A 23,215-nucleotide genomic window follows, 5' to 3' on the forward strand; every position below is an offset into this window, starting at 1 on the left:
AATGCAAAAAACCCAAACATGTTTTAAGTGTAGGATAAATGTTACAACAGCCTAGCTACATTTTTGTTATTTGGAGTTATTAAATACTTGTTGATTTGGGTCACAGCTTATTATGCACATCTGCAAGCACAGCGGCAAAGGCTGGACAAATATCATTTCTCTCTCCTTTTGTTTTAATATGTAAAAAATGCTATATACAGCATCCTATGTTTTTAAGTGGACATTATAAAGTGCCATAATTTTTTCTAATAAAACAATGGCCAGTTTGGGTTGCAGTTTGTATGCATGTTTTTATTTTAAACAAACATAATAAGCTATGTCTGGCCCTTGCGCTGATTGAGTTTGACACCTGTTATAGGGCATGCAATTTAAATGCATTGAACTTCGCTTACAGTAAAAATCATGTTTTTCATCAAATTGGATGATATTTAGATGAAACCAGTTCATAATATTTATTTATTTAATTAGGCAAGTCAGTTAAGAACAAATTCTTATTTACAATGACGGCCTACCCCGGCCAAACCCTAACCCGCACGACGCTGGGCCAATTGTGCACCGCCCTATGGGACTCCCAATAACGGCCGGTTGTGATACAGCCTGGAATATAACCATGGTCTGTGGTGACGCCTCTGACACTGAGATGCAGTGCATAAGACCGCAGCGCCACTCACTATAGAATACTAGGTTGACCCAAGTATGAAAAATGACTGCAGCTGGTAAATTGAGAAAGTTGATCATAAAGTTACTAGTCCCCTCCCCAATTCAAACGCCGGAAATGTTAAAAACCAATGGTAGCATCATATAATCGTAACTAATATAATTCTGGAACGGTCATGCGGTTTTATTTACAACCCATAAACTAGCATGAGTGGCGCAAGGCACTGCATTGCTGTGCCACTAGAGATTTTGGGTTCGAGTCCTAACTGTCGCAGGCGGCGCACAATTGGCACAGCTTTGTCCGGGTTAGTGGAGGGCTTGGCCGGGAGGGATATCCTTGTCCCATCGCGCACTAGCGACTCCTGTTGTGGACCGGGCGCAGTGCACGCTGACACGTTCCAGGTGTACGGTGTTTCCTCCTCCGGCTGGCTTCCGGGTTAAGTGGGCATCGTGTCAAGAAGAAGCAGCGCGGTTGTGGACTGTAACTACCAATTGGATGAAGGGGTTAAAAAAAGAAGATAGTTACCAGCATTTTTCAGCCTTTTCATTCGTGTTGTGACTTTTAGCTAGCAAGCTAATTTACTTACCAGCATGCGCGAAAAAGCACACTGTGTTTTGACTGGATGCTATAGTGTTAATTTAATGGTACACTATTTTAGAAGAATGAACACATCCGACATCAGTGGCTGTTTTTTCTCTTCGGGTGGACAAGCTACACCGAAAATTAGGATTATGTATGTGAGTACTGTGCGCATTTCGAGCGAAATTCCTTTATCAATTGGGGAGAACATCCGATGGGTCTTGCCAGGAAGCTAATCCTGAAGACGGCTGCAGTACCATCATTGACACTTCCCACCAGCATATGTGAAAAAATGCAAAGTACGATTGACTTAATATTGGTGTCTGATAAGTCTAAAATATCGCAGATTGTAGTAATAATATATGGTATCAGTGATCATTTTATTACATTTTGCACAAGGATTTTTAAATATATATTTAAGTGTCACAAAACCATCAGAATCAGAGGACTCAACAAATACTGTGTTGAAAAGTTTAGGGAGGAAGAGGGTAAAATTGACTGGTCACCTGTGCTAGATAGTGCAGCAGTAGACAGTGCCTGAGAAGTCTTTTAAATGTAGATTCCTTGATGTGGTGAATGTGACGGCTTTGATTAGATGGGTCAGGATAAAGCAGAGATCTAGCCCTTGGTTTAATCATGAGATTCTAAAATCTATCCAAGCAAGGAATAAGGCCTTTAAAAAATGTAAGAACTCTAAAGAGCAGCATGATTTGCTCCTATATAAACGTCACAGAAATGAAGCATGGAGCAGGATGGATGAAGCTAAGGGTGGTTTCTTTGCTGAGAAAATAATTGACACCCATAATGACCCTTAAAAGCTTTGGAAATCATTTAAGGAACTAGGCTTAGTAGTACTACCAAAAACAAACTACACAGCATTGGATTGAACGTCAAGGGGGAGATGGTATATGAAAAAGCAGAGGTTGCCAATGAATTCAACTCTATTTTCTTTAAATTACTTATGTTGCCAGCAAGCTGGTTAGCAAGCTGCCCACAAGTTCTGGTTTGTATGGAAGCAACCAAGTGAAGAAGTATTATGTAGAGTAAGGGGTTCAGCCAAACACTTTCTTTTGCAAAGGTAGCAACAGCCAAAATAGTCCGTATGCTGGCAGAGTTTAAATGCTCCCAAGCCACAGGCCTGGATAATATTACTGCAAGGTTTCTTATAGATTCTGCTGAGCAAATTGGCCCTCATATTACGTATATCGTTAATCTCTCTTGAACAAGGCACCTTTCCCAGGGACATGAAACAAGCTAAAGTTATACCTCTGTATAAGTAGGGGATAAAGTCTGACCCTTAGAATTATAGGCCTGTATCTATCCTCTGTGTAACATCAAAGATCCTGGAGAGAGTTGTACATGAGCAAATGTATGAATATGTTAACAAACAGGGTCTAATGTATGATTTTCAGTCGGGTTTTAGAAAAACATACTCCACTGATTGTCTACTTTACGTGACTGACTTCAGCAGGAAAGAGATTGATGATGGAAATCTGTGGAATGGTACTGCATGACCTACAGCAGGCCTTTGATACAGTTAACCACTGTCTCCTAATCTCCAAATTGGAAGCACTGGGGTTAAGCAGTATCCCTCTAGGCTGGGTAAAGTCCTATTTATCAGGAAGGGAGCAAGTAATAGAGGTAATGGTTCACTGTCTTAGGCAAAACCAATGAGTTGTGGTGTTCCGGAGGGGAGCATGCTTGGGCCTTTGCTGTTTTTATTGTATATTAATGATATGAAAGATGCTTGTTCTTGCCGTATTTTTCTTTATGCGGCTGACTCTACACTTCTGGTGTCTCACAAAAGTAAAACTATGTTGGAGAGCATACTTAGCACAGAGCTTACTACCATTAGCAAATGGCTTGGAGATAATAAGCTAATTCTGCACTTATAGAAAACTGAAGCAATTATTTTTGGATCCAGACCTAAATTGTGTAGTTTGTCTGAAATCAGAGTGGAGTTAGGGAGTGAGGTGTTGACTACTAAAACCTCTTAACTACTTGGGATGTATCCTTGATGGAAGCTTGGGAGGTGTGAGCATGGCCAATAAGGTGCTAGGGAAGGTTTACCACTCTAGGGTACGTGGGACGGTAGCGTCCCACCTGTCAACAGCCAGTGAAACTGCAGGGCGCCAAATTCAAAACAACAGAAATCCCATAATTAAAATTCCTCATGTATTTTACACCATTTTAAAGATACATTTGTTGTAAATCCAGCCACAGTGTCCGATTTCAAAAAAGGCTTTACGACAAAAGCAAACCGAACGATTATGTTAGGTCAGAGCCATGTCAAACGATGTATATCTAATAATAATAATATATAAGATATATTATCTTCAATGTTCCAACCGGAGAATTCCTTTGTCTTCAGAAATGCAATGGAATGCAGGTCGCTCTCATGTGAACGTGCGAGACTGAGCTCGTGGCTGCTGGCAGACCTCTGACTCATTCCCCTCTCATTCTCCCCCACATCAGAGTAGAAGCATCAAACAAGGTTCTAAAGACTGTTGACATCTAGTGGAAGCCTTAGGAAGTGCAACATGACCCCATAGACACTGTTTTCGATAGGGCAAGAGTCGAAAAACTACAAACCTCAGATTTCCCACTTCCTGGCTGGATTTTTTCTCAGGTTTTTGCCTGCCATATGAGTTCTGTTATACTCACAGACATCATTCAAACTGTTTTAGAAACTTCAGAGTGTTCTCTATCCAAATCTACTAATTATATGCATATTCTATTTATGGCATAGTAGCAGGCAGTTTAATTTGGGCACGCTTTTCATCCAAAATTCCCAACGCCTACCCTAGAGAAGTTAATACCAGGACTAAGTTTTTGGCTAGAAAGTCCAAGCTGCTTGATAAGGACTCCATGAGGACTCCATGTAAGTGATAGCTACTGCCCCCATTCAATGCCATTTGACTATATTAGTACTTCCTGGTTTGGGGGCTTATCTAAACGTATGAAGGGGAAGCTCCAGATAGCCCAGAATAAGCTGAATATGGTAGTATTGAAGGTGAGTCCATATACTCATATAGGCAGGAGCTGCTTCCAGGAACTAAACTGGCTGCCTGTTGAGGCTAGGATGTCCCAGATTAGACTAGGTTTGGTTTACAGGAGTATTTATGGTCCTGCGCCCAGATTTCTAAGTGATTACTTTCCCCGTGTTAGGGATGCACACAATCACTGCCCCAGATCAGATCAAACAATGCCACTTAATATAATGTTTACATACCCTACATTACTCATCTCATATGTATATGTATATACTGTACTCTATATCATCTACTGCATCTTGCCATCTTTATGTAATACATGTATCACTAGCCACTTTAAACTATGCCACTTTTATACACTGCTCAAAAAAATTAAGGGAACACTAAAATAACACATCCTAGATCTGAATGAATGAAATATTTTTATTAAATACTATTTTCTTTACATAGTTGAATGTGCTGCCAACAAAATCACACACAAATTATCAATGGAAATCAAATTTATCAACCCATGGAGGTCTGGATTTGGAGTCACACTCAAAATTAAAGTGGAAAACCACACTACAGGCTGATCCAACTTTGATGTAATGTCCTTAAAACAAGTCAAAATGAGGCTCAGTAGTGTGTGTGGCCTCCACGTGCCTGTATGACTTCTCCCTACAATGCCGGGGCATGCTCCTGATGAGGTGGCGGATGGTCTCCTGAGGGATCTCCTCCCAGACCTGGACTAAAGCATCCGCCAACTCCTTGACAGTCTGTGGTGCAACATGGCATTGGTGGATGGAGCGAGACATGATATCCCAGATGTGCTCAATTGGATTCAGGTCGGGGGAACGGGTGGGCCAGTCCATAGCATCAATGCCTTCCTCTTGCAGGAACTGCTGACACACTCCAGCCACATGAGGTCTAGCATTGTCTTGCATTAGGAGGAACCCAGGGCCAACCGCACCAGCATATGGTCTCACAAGGGGTCTGAGGATCTCATCTCGGTACCTATTGGCAGTCAGGCTACCTCTGGCAAACACATGGAGGGCTGGGCGTCCCAAAGAAATGCCACTCCACACCATGACTGACCCACCGCCAAACCGGTCATGCTGGAGGATGTTGCAGGCAGCATAATCTTCTCCACGGCGTCTCCAGACTCTGTCACGTCTGTCACATGTGCTCAGTGTGAACCTGCTTTCATCTGTGAAGAGCACAGGGCGCCAGTGGCGAATTTGCCAATCTTGGTGTTCTCTGGCAAATGCCAAACGTCCTGCACGGTGTTGGGCTGTAAGCACAACCCCTACCTGTGGACGTCGGGCCCTGATACCACCCTCATGGAGTCTGTTTTTGACCGTTTGAGCAGACACATGCACATTTGTGGCCTGCTGGAGGTAATTTTGCAGGGCTCTGGCAGTGCTCCTCCTGCTCCTCTTTGCACAAAGGCGGAGGTAGCGGTCCTGCTGCTGGGTTGTTGCCCTCCTACGGCCTCCTCCACGTCTCCTGATGTACTGGCCTGTCTCCTGGTAGCGCCTCCATGCTCTGGACACTATGCCTACAGACACAGCAAACCTTCTTGCCACAGCTCGCATTGATGTGCCATCCTGGATGAGCTGCACTGCCTGAGCCACTTGTGTGGGTTGTAGACTCCGTCTCATGCTACCACTAGAGTGAAAGCACCGCCAGCATTCAAAAGTGACCAAAACATCAGCCAGGAAGCATAGGAACTGAGAAGTGGTCTGTGGTCACCACCTGCAGAACCACTCCTTTATTGGGGTTGTCTTGCTAATTGCCTATAATTTCCACCTGTTGTCTATTCCATTTGCACAACAGCATGTGAAATGTATTGTCAATCAGTGTTGCTTCCTAAGTGCACAGTTTGATTTCACAGAAGTGTGATTGACTTGGAGTTACATTGTGGTGTTTAAGTGTTCCCTTTATTTTTTTGAGCAGTGTATACCCTACATTACTCATCTCATATGTATATACTGTACTCGATACCATCTACTGCATCTTGCCTATGCCGTTCTGTACCATCACTCATTCATATATCTTTATGCACATATTCTTTATCCCTTTACACTTGTGTGTATAAGGTAGTAGTTGTGGAATTGTTAGATTACTCGTTGGTTATTACTGCATTGTCGGAACTAGAAGCACAAGCATTTCGCTACACTCGCATTAACATCTGCTAACCATGTGTATGTGACCAATAAAATTTGATTTGAGACCACACCTAGCAGGCCTAATCATTAACATCTGCTAACCATGTGTATGTGACAAATAAAAATGTATTTGAGATCAAGTGTTGCTGATGTGTGCTTATACAGGTTCAGGAGTAATGCAGAGAAAGGTACTTTCTTGTATACTGGAGCCTCAGAATGGAATGAGTTGCTTCTGCCCATAAAAACAACGTTCCTCTCTGGGCAGCTTTAAAAATAAAGTAAAAATATGTTTGATGTCTTCTGTACCCATATGAATAACCCCTATGATGTAACTGGAATGATGAGAGATGTTCTTCTGTTTTTGTTTTATTATTTCACTGCCATACTGTGTTCCATCTTGTCTAGCCATCTTGTCTCAAGAGGACCACAATGGAAATAAGTCCCAGACTTTATTGTGTGTTATCCTCGAGGATTTTATTCATGTGCATGCATGTATGGCTTTTTCAAGTTTTATGTGTGCTTGTTTTTTAAAATGGTTGAATTATTAAACTAAACTAAAAAAGTGGATCTTGCAAGCGCTGATCATAATAAGTATCAGTTTGATGAGTCTGACACTGTGGCTGTTTTCACTTCTGAACGCTATATTTTCTGTAACACACCTGATAGTCATTGTTTTTTGTTCATCCATCCCTAAAGGACTGCGTGGTCAAGCTGACGTCTGCATTGGCCATGCAGTATTTATCTTGATACGGACACTGCAGAAGTCACGGCATTCATAGTTTTTGCTCTTCGTGGAGCAGCGCAGAGCAGTTGTCAAGGAAGTGAGTTTGTTTGTACAGGACCTCCCACCCCCACCTATCGTCAACCAATCATGTCAATGCGGAGCTATACGGAGCCCTCCGCATTGTTACAACATTTGGGAGGCGCATAGCGATGCGGCAGAATTCTGCCTTTGCATGCTTCTGGAGGATCCGCAGTTGCGTCACACCCTCCATACAAAGCCTTCCACCACATTTTAGAATCTTAAGTTGGCTTGAAGCATCCTAGGTCGAACTGCCAGCACACAGCTGGCACGAAGTAATGTCGTCCGCAAAAGGAGGTGCGGTGTGTATTGTACTTGTAATTTACCCCTGACAATCATATTCTGCCATTGTGTGGGTTGTTGTCTTACAGTTGATTTAGCTTGTGTCATTGGGGCTAATCATGATGATTTTGGGGAACCACGATGATTAATTTTGTCTTCCCACTATCATCAAGCTGTTTCGATAGACAATTTAAAAAATGTAACATCTACTCTGTCTGCACAGTTTCCCAGGCAACCACCGGCAGCAGAAATGCTGCGATACAAAATCTGCTTTCCCTTTGGGATATGCTGTGAAGCCTGTGAAGACAGACCAAAGGGGGATTTGCTGTGAAGACAGACACAACACACTGTAAGTCGTAGTTGTTCATTTCAAATCAATTGAGCATTTCAGGCACACAACTTCCAAATACAAACAATGACAATTTTCACAAAAAAAGTGCACAACCAAATATTGCATATTTCAAATTGAGTACTTCAAAAACAGCTGAAAACTTTGCGTAGAATGAGTAGATCCCTACATCAACGAATTGATAACATCATATCTCAGAACAGTAAATAAAAGGAAATGATATTCACTACCCATTTAACACACATTTCCCTTTTCAAAAACATTACAGGCAATGGGGATGACTGAAACAAAAGTGGGTGACTGAAGCCTGCTTGATTGAAGCGGGGTTTATGGGTCCCCCTCCTCTCCCACTCCCTCCCCATCAATCTCTGTAGTTGGTTGCATTTCCTAAAGCTTAAGTAATTCACGTGATATCCCATTTTGTCACTTTTTATATATATTTTTGCATTTGGATGGGAAATTAGTTTGACAAATTGTATGAATCAATGGAGTCCTACACAGTGTAGGCCAGGCCAGGTGCCTATATTAGGCTTACTGCTCTAATATATATTTTTTATGTCATGTTTCACTGTTATTTCTCTATATTTTGACTATGCTGGCCTATTTTAAAAAAAAAATAATAATAATAATATTTGACCTTTATTTAACTAGGCAAGTCAGTTAAGAACAAATTCTTATTTACAATGACGGCCTAGGAACAGTGGGTTAACTGCCTGTTCAGGGGCAGAACGACAGATTTGTACCTTGTCAGCCCGGGGGTTTGAACTTGCAACCTTCCGGTTACTAGTCCAACGCTCTAACCACTAATACATGTCTGATCAATACATACCATTCTGAACATAGTCATAATGCCAATGCAGAGTCACCAATCATGGGCCATGATGATGTTATGTCCTCGTCAGAGTTGTCCAAGCACACGCGAAGACAGCGGTGGGAAAAAACTAAGTAGCTGCAAAGAGCCAAGTTTGTTCATCAATCACATTTTTATTTGTCACGTGTTATAAACGAGAACTTCACTCTTCAACTCTCATCTTATCCCTTATCTATATTAATAGACTTGATTTGTGGATAAATCCCAAGCTTGTCCATGCTTAAAGGCAAATGTATTAATCTAATGTAATATAAGGCAAGTTAAGAAACATCTGTAGTCTTTTTTCATAAAACAAGCGTAATGTAAACGGTGATTAAAATGGGCGATCTGAACTTAAAATTGGAGAATGCTCTAGCGTTATGATTAGAAAACGTTTTGTAGGAAAACCCTCATGCTTTTCCATCATGATATAAAACAAGACAATATTTTGAACGTTGTGATAATCTCTGTTTAAACAGTGCAGTGCATTTTGTCCTAAAACATGTTCTGGGTCAAAGAAGATCATTTATTTTCTGAGGAATGTTAGGTGTGTGGTGGGAAGCTTAACAATAGTTATGTTTTATGAAGAGTTTTGACGGCTTGAATGTTTTTTTTGTCTATGGTCCTCTCTGAGCGCTGTAAGCAAGCTGGAATCACAAATAACCATCTTGATCCCAAACATATAAAACAGTTAGCAGATAAAAGTTCAGCATGCCATGGCCACTCATTATTTGCTGAGGAAGTGGTGGTGTAGTCTATGAAGACTATAGACTCTGTTCTGCAGCAGGGTCTTCCTGTTCTGTGTTGTTTGGGCCTGTGGTCAGGTTTGTATTTGAGAAGCAGGCTGAGAGGCAAAGCCAAACAGCACTGTCTGAACAAAATAGAGGCAAACTAGTCCTTGTGCCGTCCACCCCCTTTGTCACTGTGAAGACACACACACACACACACGGCAGTTCAGTCTTCAGTGTCAATGACTACAGCATAATGGCCTTTAAGGTATTGAGTCAAGTCCAAATTGGCAAATATAAAGAGAGGTGACAGAAGAAGCCTGTAAGATCTTAAATGTAACTAGACTTGCAGTTATACAGTGCCCCCTTCTGGACAAAACATGATGAGGGATGGTGCACTAGAAGAATCACAATACTATTGCATTTGGTAAAATCAACAGTATCTCTATTACTGCTTTCCTTTTCATAGGAGTTACCGTATTTCGCCTGTACATTTTTTTTGTCAATGTTTATATTACCCCCTTTACAAACAGACCCATACCACATTCTCATCTACATACACCTTTTATACCTGCCGTGCACATGCCGGGGACGAGTGGTAGTAGTGGTGGGCGTCTATTTTAATAAATCCATTGAGAATATACACAATTAAAAATAAATCCATTATTATTAAAATCAACATAAGACTAACACAATTTGGAGTTTGCCAAAAGGCACCTAAAGGACTCTCAGACCTTGAGAAACAAGATTCTCTGGTCTGATGAAACCAAGATTGAACTCTTTGACCTGAATGCCAAGCATCACGTCTGGAGGCAATCTGGCACCATCCCTACGGTGAAGTATGGTGGTGGCAGCATCATGCTGTGGGAATGTTTTTCAGAGGCAGGGACTGGAAGACTAGTCAGAATTGAGGGAAAGATGAAAGGCGCAAAGTACAGAGAGATTCTTGATGAAAACCTGCTCAGGACCTCAGACTGGGACTAAGGTTCACATTCCAACAGGACAACGACCCTAAACACACACTGTCAAGACAATGCAGGAGTGGTTTCGGGTCAAGTCTCTGTTTCCATTGATCATTTTTGGAGAGACCTGAAAATAGCTGTGCAGTATCACTCCCCATCCAAGCTGACAGAGCTTGAGAGGATCTGCAGAAAAGAATGGGAGAAACTCCCCAAATACAGTTGTGCAAAGCTTGTAGCATCATACCCAATTAGACTTGAGGCTGTAATTGCTGCCAAAAGTGCATCAACAAAGTACTGAGTAAAGGGTCTGAATACTTATGTAAATGTAATAGTTTTTAAAATGTTGTATACATTTGCAAATATTTCTAAAAACCTGTTTTTAATTTATCATTATGTGGTATTGTGTGTAGATTGAGGATTCTTTAAAAAAAATGTTTTAATCCATTTTAGAATAAGGCTGTAATGTTACAAAATGTGAAAAGTCAAGGGGTCTGAATACTTTTCAAAGGCACTGTAGGCCTATATATCAATCTTGAACAGGATGATCTATATTGGATGCAATTTGAATGGAATTGATGGAGAGAAAGACAGTGGTCACTTGTGCACTGATTTAAAGCAACGATATAGTGTTTTGAAACTCTGCAGCTGTAATAAAATAAAATAAATCTTTACAATGAAAAAAAACAAGGTGATCCCCAAAAGCCTGATGGAGATGTCTATATTAGACATGCATTCAATCTCTTACTGTAGCATAGGCTATGTTGCAGCAAATGTAGGTCTACCTGTCACAATAAAAAAAAGTTACCATGATGAGATGATAGGTCTACATACTGCGATGGGCTGTTGGTCCCCACCCTGGGCGTTGATGCTTCATCATGCAGTGACCAGAAAGATGGCCGTAGAGAATCCAGATTTAGACATCGCAAATAATTTAACAGTTCAATTTCACATCATGCTGTTCATAAAACTAATTTATTATAATGTACCGGTTTCTCGCAGTTATTTATCCTGGGAAGAGGGAGTGGTTTTGGGTGGTGAATCTTGGTAACCGGGTTCCTGCCATTCAACCCTCTACATTGTTTTTAAAAGGTATCTGTGACCAACAGATGCATATCTGTATTCCCAGTCATGTGAAATCCATAATTAGGGCCTAATTATAATTTTTTTTATTGATTGATTTCCTTATGAACTTTAACTCAGTAAAATCTTTGAAATTGTTGCATGTTGCATTTATATTTTTGTTCAGTGTAGATGTGGTGTGGATATTAAAAGATAAAACCTACACTAGATAACCAGACTACCAACATCCATATTGCATCCAAGTCACCCTTTCCACAGATTTTTGAAATGGACTTTGAACAAGATACTGCATTATCTATAGGGCTATCTTTGGCTGATTAATAGGCCTAGTAAGAGAAATGTCCATGGCTACAAGAATATCATTACGTTTCCACTATGCAGCAGAACTCTAGTTACCCACTCAACCTGGACTCAGAGCATTTTGTATTATTCTGTAAGTAAATCCAAGACCCTCCATTTAGTATGTTACATTTGATATGGTTACATAAGACAGATGGTTTATTAAGGCAAAAATGAAAGTAGGTGGTTAGTCGGGGTGGATGGGGGTTGCGAATTCAAATCTCATCACAGACAACTTTAGCAACTTTTCAACTACTTGCTACTTTGCATGTTAGCTAACCCTTCCCCTAACCCTTTTAAACCTAACTCCTAAACTTAACCCCTAGCCTAGCTAACGTTAGCAAGCTAGCTGGAATTCATAACATATAATACGTTTTGATAATTTGTAACGTATTATACATTTTGCAAATTCATAACATATTGTACGTTTGGAAATTCGTACCATATTATACAAATTGTAATATATCATACGAAATGTTTATTTTATTAATTTATTTTACCTTTATTTTACCAGATATGTTGACTGAGAACACACTCATTTACAGCAACAACCTGGGGAATAGTTACGGGGGGGTGAATGAGCCAATTGGAAGCTGGGGATGATTAGGTGGCCATAATTGAATGAGGACCAGATTAGGGATTTAGCCAGGACACCGAGGTTGACACTCCTACTCTTACGATAAGTGCCATAGGATCTTTAGTGACCACAGAGAGTCAGGACACGCTTTTAATGTCCCATCCAAAAGACGGTACCCTACACTGGGCAATGTCCCCAATGACTGCCCTGGGGAATTGGATGTACAGTGAATTCAGAAAGTATTCAGACCCCTTGACTTTTCCCACATTTTGTTAAGTTACAGCCTTATTCTAAAATGTATTAAATTGTTTTTTCCCTCATCAATCTAAGCACAATACCCAATCATGACAAAGCAAATATCACCTTTACATAAGTATTCAGACCCTTTACTCAGTACTTTGTTGGCAGCGATTACAGCCTCCAATCTTCTTGGGTATGACGCTACAAGCTTGGAACACCTGTATTTGGGGAGTTTCTCCCATTCATCTCTGCAGATCCTCTCAATCTCTGTCAGGTTGGATGGGGGAGCGTCGCTGCACAGCTATTTTCAGGTCTCTCCAGAGATGTTCGATCGGGTTCAAGACCTGGCTCTGGCTGATTCACTCAATGATATTCAGAGACTTGTCCTGAAGCAACTCATGCATTGTCTTGTCTGTGTGCTTAGGTTCGTTGTCCTGTTGAAAGGTGAACCGTAGTCACAGTCTGAGGTCCTGAGCTCTCTGAAGCAGGTTTTCACCAAGGATCTCTCTGTACTTTGCTCCGTTCATCTTTCCCTCAATACTGACTAATCTCTCATTCCCTGCCGCTGAAAGACATCCCCACAGGATGATGCTGCCACCACCATGCTTCACCGTAGGGATGGTGCCAGGTTTCCTCCAGACGTGATGCTTGGCATTCAGGCCAAAGAGTTCAATCTTGGTTTCATCAGACCTGAGAATCTTGTTTCTTATGGACTAAGAGTCCTTTAGGTGCCTTTTTGCTAACTCTAAGCGGGCTGTGATGTGCCTTACTGAGGAGTGGCTTCTGTCTGGCCACTCTACCATAAATTCCTGATAGGTGGAGTGCTGCAGAGATGGGAGACCCTTCCAGAAGGAAAACCATCTCCACAGACGAACTCTGGAGCTGTGTCAGAGTGACCATTGGGTTCTTGGTCACCTCCCTGACCAAGGCCCTTCTACTCCAATTGCTCTGTTTGGCTGGGCGGCCAGCTCTAGGAAGAGTCTTGATGGTTCCAAATTCTTCCATTTAAGAATGATGGAGGCCACTGTGTTATTGGGGACCTTCAATGCTAAAGAAAAATGGTACCCTTTCCCAGATCTGTGCCTCGACACAATCCTGTCTCGGAGCTCTATGGACAATTCCATCGACATCATGGCTTGGTTTTTGCTCTAAAGTGCAGTGTCAACTGTGGGACTTTATATAGACAGGTGTGTGCCTTTCCAAATCATGTCCAATCAATTGAATTTACCACAGGTGGACTCCAATCAAGTTGTAGAAACATCTCAAGGATGATCAATGGAAACCGGATGCACCGGAGCTCAATTTCGAGTCTCATAGCAAAGGGTCTGAATACTTATGTAAATAAGGTTTATTTTTTTACATTTGCAAACATTTCTAAAAACCTGCTTCTGCTTTGTCATTATGGGGTATTGTGTGTAGATTGATGAAGAATACAATTAATTTAATCCATTTTAGAATAAGGCTGTAACATAACAAAATGTGGAAAAAGTCAAGTGATCTGAATACTTTCCGAATGCACTGTATCTATATTTTTTAGACCAGAGTAAAGAGTCCATACTGATGACCCTCCACCACTTCCCGCAGCATATGGTCTCCCATCCAAGGACCAACCCTGCTTCGCTGCAGAGGCAAGCCAGCAGTGGGATATAGGGTGGTGAACTGCTGCCTAAAATAGAAAATGGGAGATCCACAAATTAATACATCCCATATGAAACGTAACATACCATACTAAATGGAGTGTATCGGATTTAAGTATAGAATAATACGAAATGCTCTGAGACCAGCTCGATACACTCTACACTCAGTAGGCCTAAACAGTTTTCCAGTTGTCCAACCATTTTATGCAAGTAAAGTACATGTCGGTTAAAAAAAAATGTCACGCCCGGCCTGATGGAAACGGAACATTTATCGGTAAACTTTCCAAATGTCGACAAAACAAGATACTATAATCAAGGTGGGATATTTTTGTGTCGGTAGAATCAATTACGCGAGAAATGCCGGTGGTAATGGTATTAGGCCCAAATATTTCTATATCATATCGAAGTAAACTTGGAGCCACGCGATGATGTTGTGTGGTCCTACGAGTCGGGAAAACATGCAGTTTATTAGGATACATATTAATTTATGATTTTACAATATTCGCATTCCAATTGGATTGAAACCTAGCTCGTGATTGCAATAATAGATACATGATTAGTCGGTAATTACAATGCCATTTATAAAATATGAAATGTTTAACTTTTTTTTAAAATATTCAATTTAAGGTACATTTGCAGATAATTAATATTTAACTCGCAAGGTTGATGACCTGGCTAAAAGTTAATTGAAAGCGCAACGTTTAGGTTAACTTCAAAAGCTAAATAGCGTGCTACTACGCCATGGACTTCACGGGAATTGAATAATAAACAACAAAAAGAAATGTCTGAATAAATGACAGAAAATTGTCTGAGTTAGAGATCCATCCGGAGTCCATTCGTGGTAACACCGTGGCTATGTCTACGATACGGTGGCAGTGGCACAGAGTGAACTTAAGTTTGCTTTATAAATGCTGTGGTATTTCTTCAAAACCATTCACGTTTTGTGGCACTCACTTACTGTGAAGAGTCCCATCGAAAGCCTCACTAGTTATCCAAAAAAGACTGCTTCTTCTGAAATAATCGCGGCCATGGTGGCTTTCAACTGGTCCCTATGTCAAATCAGTACTTGCAACGATAACCGTGGAAATGCTTGTGTAACGTAGGCCACACACATACTTACTTATTATTAAGGAAGTTTCTTATAAAAAAAATATTCATAAATATTATCCTGCCAACCACTATATGAAGACGTTTTTAAAAAACAAATAAAAATTGTACCTTTTTGTAATGACCACCCAGAAACAGTGTTGCATATTTTTGGCATTGTTTTCATGTAAGGAATCTGGCAGACATCAGTAGATTGTAATTGAACACATTTATGAAGATTGTACACTATTATGGAGATGTGCTGCTTGGATTCTTAACTTATGATAAAATTGTTTCAACTTATTTCTATGTAATTCATTTAATTATTATTTTGGCCAAATTCCATATTCACAAATGTACATTTACAAACAAAACACCACATTTTATTACCTTAAATTATACTATATTTTAAGACAAATACTCTGCCAACAAAAAAGCTGTTAGTATTATAACTGTGTGTATTGATTTGTCGTTAATAAAAATGTATAAAAATGAAATGAACATTTTAAAATAACAAACAACAAAAAATAATAACAAAAACGTAGTAGACTGCTGTCTGTTTGATGTTCAGTGCTATTCGGGATTCTAAACCCTAACCATAACCCTTTACCTAACCTTAACAGTTTAAATAGTTAACTTCAATGGGGTATAGCATGGACCCTGTCTGAATAGGGTTAGGCTGTTGTGGGGTAAATCTTTCTTTCAGTCATATGATATCATCCAAGGAATGATAGGAATTGCTTTGAATGTGTGCATGCATTTAAACATTTGAACATTTATAATATATAGGCTATATACTTATTTTGCTGATGCTTTGTGGGGTTTTTTCTATTCTATTCAAAGTTATAAGATTAAAGTCAAAGTGGGAGATTATCCAACTTGTTTATTGACGTAGCCAAGATCTAAGCTAATGGTTCTACAGTAAGCCGGTCATGGGACCATTTAAGTGTTTACAATCTTGTTAATGTCTCACCATCTGAATGAAAATAATGAAACAATGAGGTCATTTCACCATTAGTCAAATGGCCCATTTGGTCAAACTGTTTATCATTACTCATTTACTCTCTGATCATTGCATGGTATGTGTCAGAAGTATTTAAATCCTGACAACAAACAAACTTAATGGACTCAAAGAATAGCCTACATGAGGCTGTTATGCAATAGAAACTATGTATATGTATGTGCTATGCATTGAACATCATATGATATATTCTGTTATGTGAAAATGCAAATGATATATATAGACTATATATGTATTGAGGTGGACAATGCTGATTTTGCAAGGGGCTTGAAGGACAAACATCCATGCATAATGTGTGATAGGATTAGGATAACCCCCAGAATGAATTGCTGTCGGGTACTGTACATTGGCCGAAAGAATGGAACTCTTGTGAGCCGTCCCAAAACATGGAGACACCGATCCTGATTGTCCAGATAAGGAATGAAAAGACACAATCTCACCGGCCAATCTGAAAAGTGAGATAATTGTTGTTTATTGCATCTGATTACTTATTATTAATATATACCGACCGGTAAGAGAGAAAATGCCAAAATAATTATTTCAGGGGCAATGGGTGCCATTGATGTGAAACTGTCCTCTGGCTCAGTCTTTCCCATAGGCTATGAAGAAACCAGCAAGTCTGGACAAGTCAAACTCAGTGATGAGCTTGTTACCTACTATTAGTGGGTACAACCCCTGGCCTTTCCCTGTAATGGGCCTATACATCAATGATTGATGAGGCAGCATGTTGATAATGGTCCTATTAATTACCAAACAATTAAACATCCATGTTTTTCTTATTTTGATAGCTTGTATCTGTGTTGTATTTGAAAAGAAAACAGCAGTTGTGAAAAAGGTGTCATTCATGAATGGCATTGTGCATTTCACAAAGAAGCCATGTGAGTTAATATTTCTTCATGCTAATTTTGTAAATGTTTGGGTAATTAAAATGCTCCATTGTGGTTGACATAGCCATTAGCAAAGGACTTTCAGTGACTCCCCCGTAATCATTTTCAACATGCGCCGTTGAAATAATGTAAATTGTTGAAATAATCCAAAATTGTTGTCTTGTTTTTATAAGCCCTTCTGTAATTTTATGACGCTTAATAATGGATATACTTGCACATCTATCTATTCCTGTTCACATATTGATTTGTGGTAGTGCAAAAAAAAAAATGCACTAAGCTCATACAAATTCCCTTCTCACTGCACACAAACCACTGGTTGATAAACACATACCAAAACACAAGTTATTGAATTGCTGGAAAAACAAATGTTAATGAATGCAAACAAACCATGAATTTGCACTGCAAAAAACAAAGCATTTATAATAGTTTGTTGACACATTGCCAAACACTAACGTTCATAAGGCACCTTGAAAATGCAGTAAATCAACTACACATTTGCTACACACAAGTAAGCATTTGTTACAGTTATACGGCACCTTGAGACAAAACGTTCAACTCGTCATACATGTCCGATTTCATTCAGTAATGTATTTTATGTCTGATTCTTGTGTGCCAATGACCTTGCATGTGATGTGGATGATGTCGCTAGGGGTGGATGGGAGAGGGCCATTAGTCCAAAGTCCATTCAGATCTTAACCTCAGCAAATCAAAGACACCCCCCCCCCCCCCCCTCCAACACAAATTTACATCACCTCAAACTGTCACCAGAAAAATCACACTACATCATCAGCACTTTATTTGAGGCGGAGGGTACTAGAGTCTTGTGATCTGTATAAAATGGGCGGTCAGTACATTTGGGAGACAGAGCCCTTACAGACACCAACAGATTCTTACACATCTTAAAAAGCGTCAGCCAAAAAGTATGTGGAAGAACACCAGCACTGGTAAGGAGAGGTCACTGGATGGCACAGAATATCGGTTGGATATCAGATCTGTATTTTTTTTTAGCAAGCCAGGTGATTCATAGATGATAATTGTTGTCATTTTGGGGGGGAAATGGAACCAAGTGGCTTCATTTTTATTCTTTAAAGCTGAACATTTGCTTTTGTAAAACATTGGATTTTTGTGGGTGAAAAATCTAAGAAACTTTACAGATTTTTGACTTAACACATTTTTTTTCTAAGTGTATCTAGAACCTAAAAGGGTTCTGCGGTTGACCCATAGGAAAGACCTTTAAAGAACCCTCCAGGTAGAATGGTTTTGGTTCCACATAGAACCCGTTCTATAGAGGGTTCTACATGGATTCTCCTATGGGGACAGCCGAAAAACCACTTTAGAACTTAGAGTGTATGGGGTTTGTTTGCCACTTGTAATGCTGCAAAGTGATAGGCAATAATGTGTACAGTATGTGGCTCTCTTTGCTGGAGACAACCTCACTACATGATAAGACCCCACCCCCACCATCTCTGTCCTGCCATGGCTCCTGTCTCCCTCATATCTGACCTGTTTTCCCCTCAGATGACCCTAGACAGGTGGCAGTCACTGGAGGCTTGTCCCGGAGTACCAACCGCAGAAAGAGGACCAGCTTCACCAAAGAGCACGTGGCACTTCTCCGTGTCACATTTGAGACAGACCCTTACCCTGGCATCAGCCTGAGAGAGAGCCTGTCTCAGAACACAGGCCTACCTGAATCTCGCATCCAGGTAAGCAGCTAAACACACACACACACACACACACAAGGCTGTAGAATAAGGCTGTAACGTAACAAAATGTTGAGAAAGTCAAGGGGTTTGAATACTTCCTGAATGCACTGTATGCAGCATGTACACACACAAGTGTAATTGGGGTTGTTTACATTACAGCGTCTCTGTGTTCAAATGTGGCCAGCATAGGTGCTGCTGATACTAGTATCAGGGTTTCTGTTTATCTTTTAAATCACTAAGATGATGTAAGCGGTTTTTATCTGTGGTATTGTTTGGTCTGACTGATAGACTGTACTACACTTATTGTAAACAGAGCAGACAACAGCAAGATAAGCCCCAACACTCTCATAATATTCTACAGGTGTTTGTTTGTGGGCTTGGGAAATTATTAGCATGGGCACAAAGCAGATAATAATAATCTTAGTCATTAGAGTCAACTAACTGCAACACAGTATCTGTTTGCATCGGATGTACATTCTAACTGCTATGTAATAACACAATTGTTTTGTCATCTCTCTCCAGGTGTGGTTCCAGAACAGGAGGGCTCGGACTATGAAGTATAAGGGAGCTAAGGCCGTGTGGCAGTCTGACTCTGGCTTCCACTCCCCTGGTGGGTTCACCCCTGTCCAGGACACAGTTTCTCAGCACCGCACCATGGGGACAGGGGCTACCCAGCCTGACCTGGCCCCTCTGTCCACCTCCCCCTGCCTGCCCCCTGCCTACCCCATCCAGTTGAAGGAGGAGTTGGATGACTTTTTCTATGGATGCTGCCCTTCACCCTACACTGGAGTGGAGGAGACTGGCAACTACAACTCCCTGTTTGAACTGAAGCAAGCCAGGGTGCTGGGATACAGTGCCAGCCCACCACTGAATAGCCCCAGGCACCAGATGGTTCCAGGAGCCTGGCCCCAGGCGGGTGATCAGATGTCCCCAGTGCAGTCCACGTGGAGCCCCTTTCCTCTGGAGGTAAGGAAAAGCAGCGCAGGCTCCAGCCAGGCCTTCCTTTACCATAGCTCAGCTGAGCAGCAGCCCCTCTACAGCAACCCCCAGGAAGCCTATGGAGGCCCCATTACCCAGACCCAGGCCCCAGTCACCCCGGATTCCGGCTGCTGGGAGGTTGGACAAGAGAACACCCCTACGATGAAAGGCCAAGGTTCCCAGTTGTATGGCTCCTGGAGCATGGATATGTCTACCCCAGAATACCCAGAGCTCCCTGTCCTGTCCCTGCAGGATATCCTGAGGGAGCTGGATGAAGAGTGCTGGGAGGGAAACAGCCTGAACAGCTACCCCAATGAGGATAATCTGGTTAACTGTTAACTTTTTTTTGTGGAAAAACAAGAGGGTTTTACTGTATATCCTGTGTTGCTGGAATGTCAACTATGGACTACATGTTGACAGAAATGTTCTCAGAGAGAGAGAGAGAGAGGGGATCATCTTTAGGAATTCTACAACAATCATATTCATTCTCCCTCATGAACTTCATTTTACATTATCTATATATCTATTTATTCATCTTTTGTTCTCTGTACTTAAATTCTAAATACATTTTTATTAAAACAGAGTTTACATTTGTTTTATTCTGAATAACTTTTTCTGAAGAACTCATTGCATTACAACAGCTTTTATCAGTGGAGAACTGAACTGACACCTTTGATTTCAGAGGAAGTAATATAATATATTGCTGATTTTATAAAGTATTATGCCATACTGAAGGGTATTTCAAACAGGTCAAAGAGCCTAAGTAGGGCTTCAAGATGTTATGAGTAAGCCTTGAATTTACATTTCTTTACACTCATTTGCATTCGTCATGCATGTGATCAGTTGTCACTCATGCACAGCGTAAAGAAACACATCCACTAAGACGGTGGTTGTGAGTCACAGATTCATAGTATGCGAATCCGAGTAGCTGGTCATTGTAGGCCTACTGTATCAGTTATAATGCTGTTTCTGACCATAACTCTTAAGTTGTCCATACAAGCCACTTTGTGAAGTGCCACATTGTTCTTGTGTCAAGTGTCCCGAGTGGCACAGTGGTCTAAGTCACTGCATCTCAGTGCAAGAGGTGTCACTCCAGTACCTCGTTCGAATCCAGGCCGTGATTGGGAGTCCCATAGGGCAACACATAATTGGCCCAGCGTCGTCCGGGTTTGGCCGGGGTAGGCCGTTATTGTAAATAAGAATTTGTTCTTCACTGACTTGCCTAGTTACATTTTTTAAAAGAGTCACTGGTGGTCAATGATACTGATCGTACCGTATTCTTACAGCAGTTATGCAATTATGCCACTTGAGGTCATTAGAGAACCGTTCATTTTGAATTTCATGGTTACCTCTCAACTCGTCCAGATGTATTCAGAGATCTACTTTATCTATAGGTCTACTACATTAAGGTCTTGGTACATTTTACAACTAGCAACTTGAGACACAGGGAAAGTATCACTGTATGAGCTCAAGGACATGCTAGATGACCATAAATGACCAATTGAAATTATTATACATCATAGGGTACATTTTATAGATTTTAGAAACTTGATTCTGATTCAATATTATGTATTTTCTCTATTTTGTTTGGTATTTATTTTATTTCTTGGACCATGTACACTTGTAATGCTTTCCTATGCTGAAATTTTCTCAGGTCGCTCGCTCGCAAAACTTCCACCCTCAAGAGACTTTCTTCCTACTAAAATAAAATATAAATACTTTGGAAAGAATGTATATTAGAAATGATTTAGCTAAATCACAAACATTTTTGAATATAAATAGGACAGTCTATGCCATCTATGGTTCTGTCACTCCTGGATATGTCTTAAGATACTGTAAGATTTCTATAGACACCATTGAAGATCCCACCGGTCAACCCATGACCTCACTACACCTCTCATAATACAGTGGCATCTACCTGATCAGCAGAGTAGGGAGATACATATTTCTGTTGCTAGGACCCAACACTTTCCTGTGGCTGCTACCTCTGTAGTCACACCTATAACCCACACGGGAAAATGAGCTGTGAGACACAATCGAAAGAGAGACGCTCTCTCACACAGCAACACCATTCATTCACAGTAACGTCCCTCATTACACAGGTCATGGAGGAACATGGAGGAAAATGTTTTGTGTGCAAAGGTGAACATAACAAAAGGATTACTCACGTATAGTGATCTTTTGTAGTAGTGTAGGTAATGAGCCTTGATACCTCAGAGACCTCAAGAGGAGACAGAAATGCATGTACGTATGCGTGCACACACACACGCACACACTGTTTTCCTATCCCCTTACGATCTGCATCAATCAATGGAAGTGAAGATGTGCAGAAAGACAGGAGAGAAATCCCAAAGCCGTGAGATGAGATCTTATGTAAATAAGAACTTGTAGTGCAGGACCACACTGAGGGTTTGGTGAAATTACAAGCCATATTCTTTAGTGAAGCCTGGGCTCATACCCTAGAAGTGTGTGTGTGTGTGTGTGTGTGTGTGTGTGTGTGTACATGTACATGTTTGCATACAGTGCATTCGGGAAGTTTTCAAACCCCTTGACTTTTTCCACATGTTGTACGTTACAGCCCTGTTCTAAAATTGATTCAATTGTTTTATTCCCTCATCAATCTACAAACAATACCCCATAATGACAAAGCAAAAACAAGTTTTCAGAAATGTTTGTGAACTGAAATATAACATTTACATAAGTATTCAGACCCTTTGCTATGGGATTTGAAATAGAGCTCAGATGCATCCTGTTTCCATTGATCATCCTTGAGATGTTTCTACAAAAACCAAGGCATGAGATTGAAGGAATTGTCCGTAGAGCTCCGAGACCCCAAGAACACAGTGGCCTCCATCATTCTTAAATGGAAGACGTTTGGAACCACCAAGACTCTGCTTGTAGCTGGCCTTCCGGCCAAACTGAGGAATCGGGGGAAAAGGGCCTTGGTCAGGGAGGTGACCATGAACCCAATGGTCACTCTGACAGAGCTCCAGAGTTCCTCCGTGGAGATGGGAGAACCTTACAGAAGGACAACCATCTCTGCAGCACTTCACCAATCAGGCCTTTATGTTAGAGTGGCCAGACGGAAGCCACTCCTTAGTAAAAGGCACATGACAGCCAGCTTGGAGTTTGCCAAAAGGCATCTAAAAACTCTCAGACCATGAGAAACAAGATTCTCTGGTAGGATGAAACCAAGATTAAACTCTTTGGCCAGAATGCCAAGCGTCACGTCTGGAGGAAACCTGGCACCATCCCTACGGTGAAGCATGGTGAGACAACAACCCTAAGCACACAGCCAAGACAATGCAGGAGTAGCT

The 23,215-nt window shown here is 40.9% G+C and overlaps 1 protein-coding gene across 2 annotated transcripts; it reads left to right on the top strand.

Annotated features, from left to right (window-relative positions):
* Positions 1–1,314: 1,314 nt before the first annotated feature.
* LOC139416813 (uncharacterized) lies at positions 1,315–21,628 on the top strand. 2 transcript variants are annotated; one of them, XM_071165896.1, is made up of 5 exons: positions 1,315–1,395; positions 7,074–7,198; positions 7,685–7,810; positions 18,736–18,920; positions 19,443–21,628. In XM_071165896.1, exon 5 carries the CDS (start codon positions 19,473–19,475, stop codon positions 20,235–20,237), a length of 765 nt encoding a protein of 254 aa, XP_071021997.1. In that variant the 5' UTR covers positions 1,315–1,395; positions 7,074–7,198; positions 7,685–7,810; positions 18,736–18,920; positions 19,443–19,472; the 3' UTR covers positions 20,238–21,628. The 2 variants fall into 2 exon arrangements, with proteins under 2 accessions (XP_071021997.1, XP_071022007.1); XM_071165906.1 differs by lacking the exons at positions 1,315–1,395; positions 7,074–7,198 and adding an exon at positions 7,419–7,476 and having other exon boundaries at positions 19,443–20,339.
* Positions 21,629–23,215: the final 1,587 nt, after the last annotated feature.

Source organism: Oncorhynchus clarkii, chromosome 1 (assembly GCF_045791955.1).
Source record: "Oncorhynchus clarkii lewisi isolate Uvic-CL-2024 chromosome 1, UVic_Ocla_1.0, whole genome shotgun sequence".
Taxonomy (NCBI): Eukaryota; Metazoa; Chordata; class Actinopteri; order Salmoniformes; family Salmonidae; genus Oncorhynchus; species Oncorhynchus clarkii.

Coding starts and splice junctions, on each gene's coding strand:
- LOC139416813 (XM_071165896.1), top strand. CDS start 19,473: ATGAAGTATAAGGGAGCTAAGGCCGTGTGGCAGTCTGACTCTGGCTTC.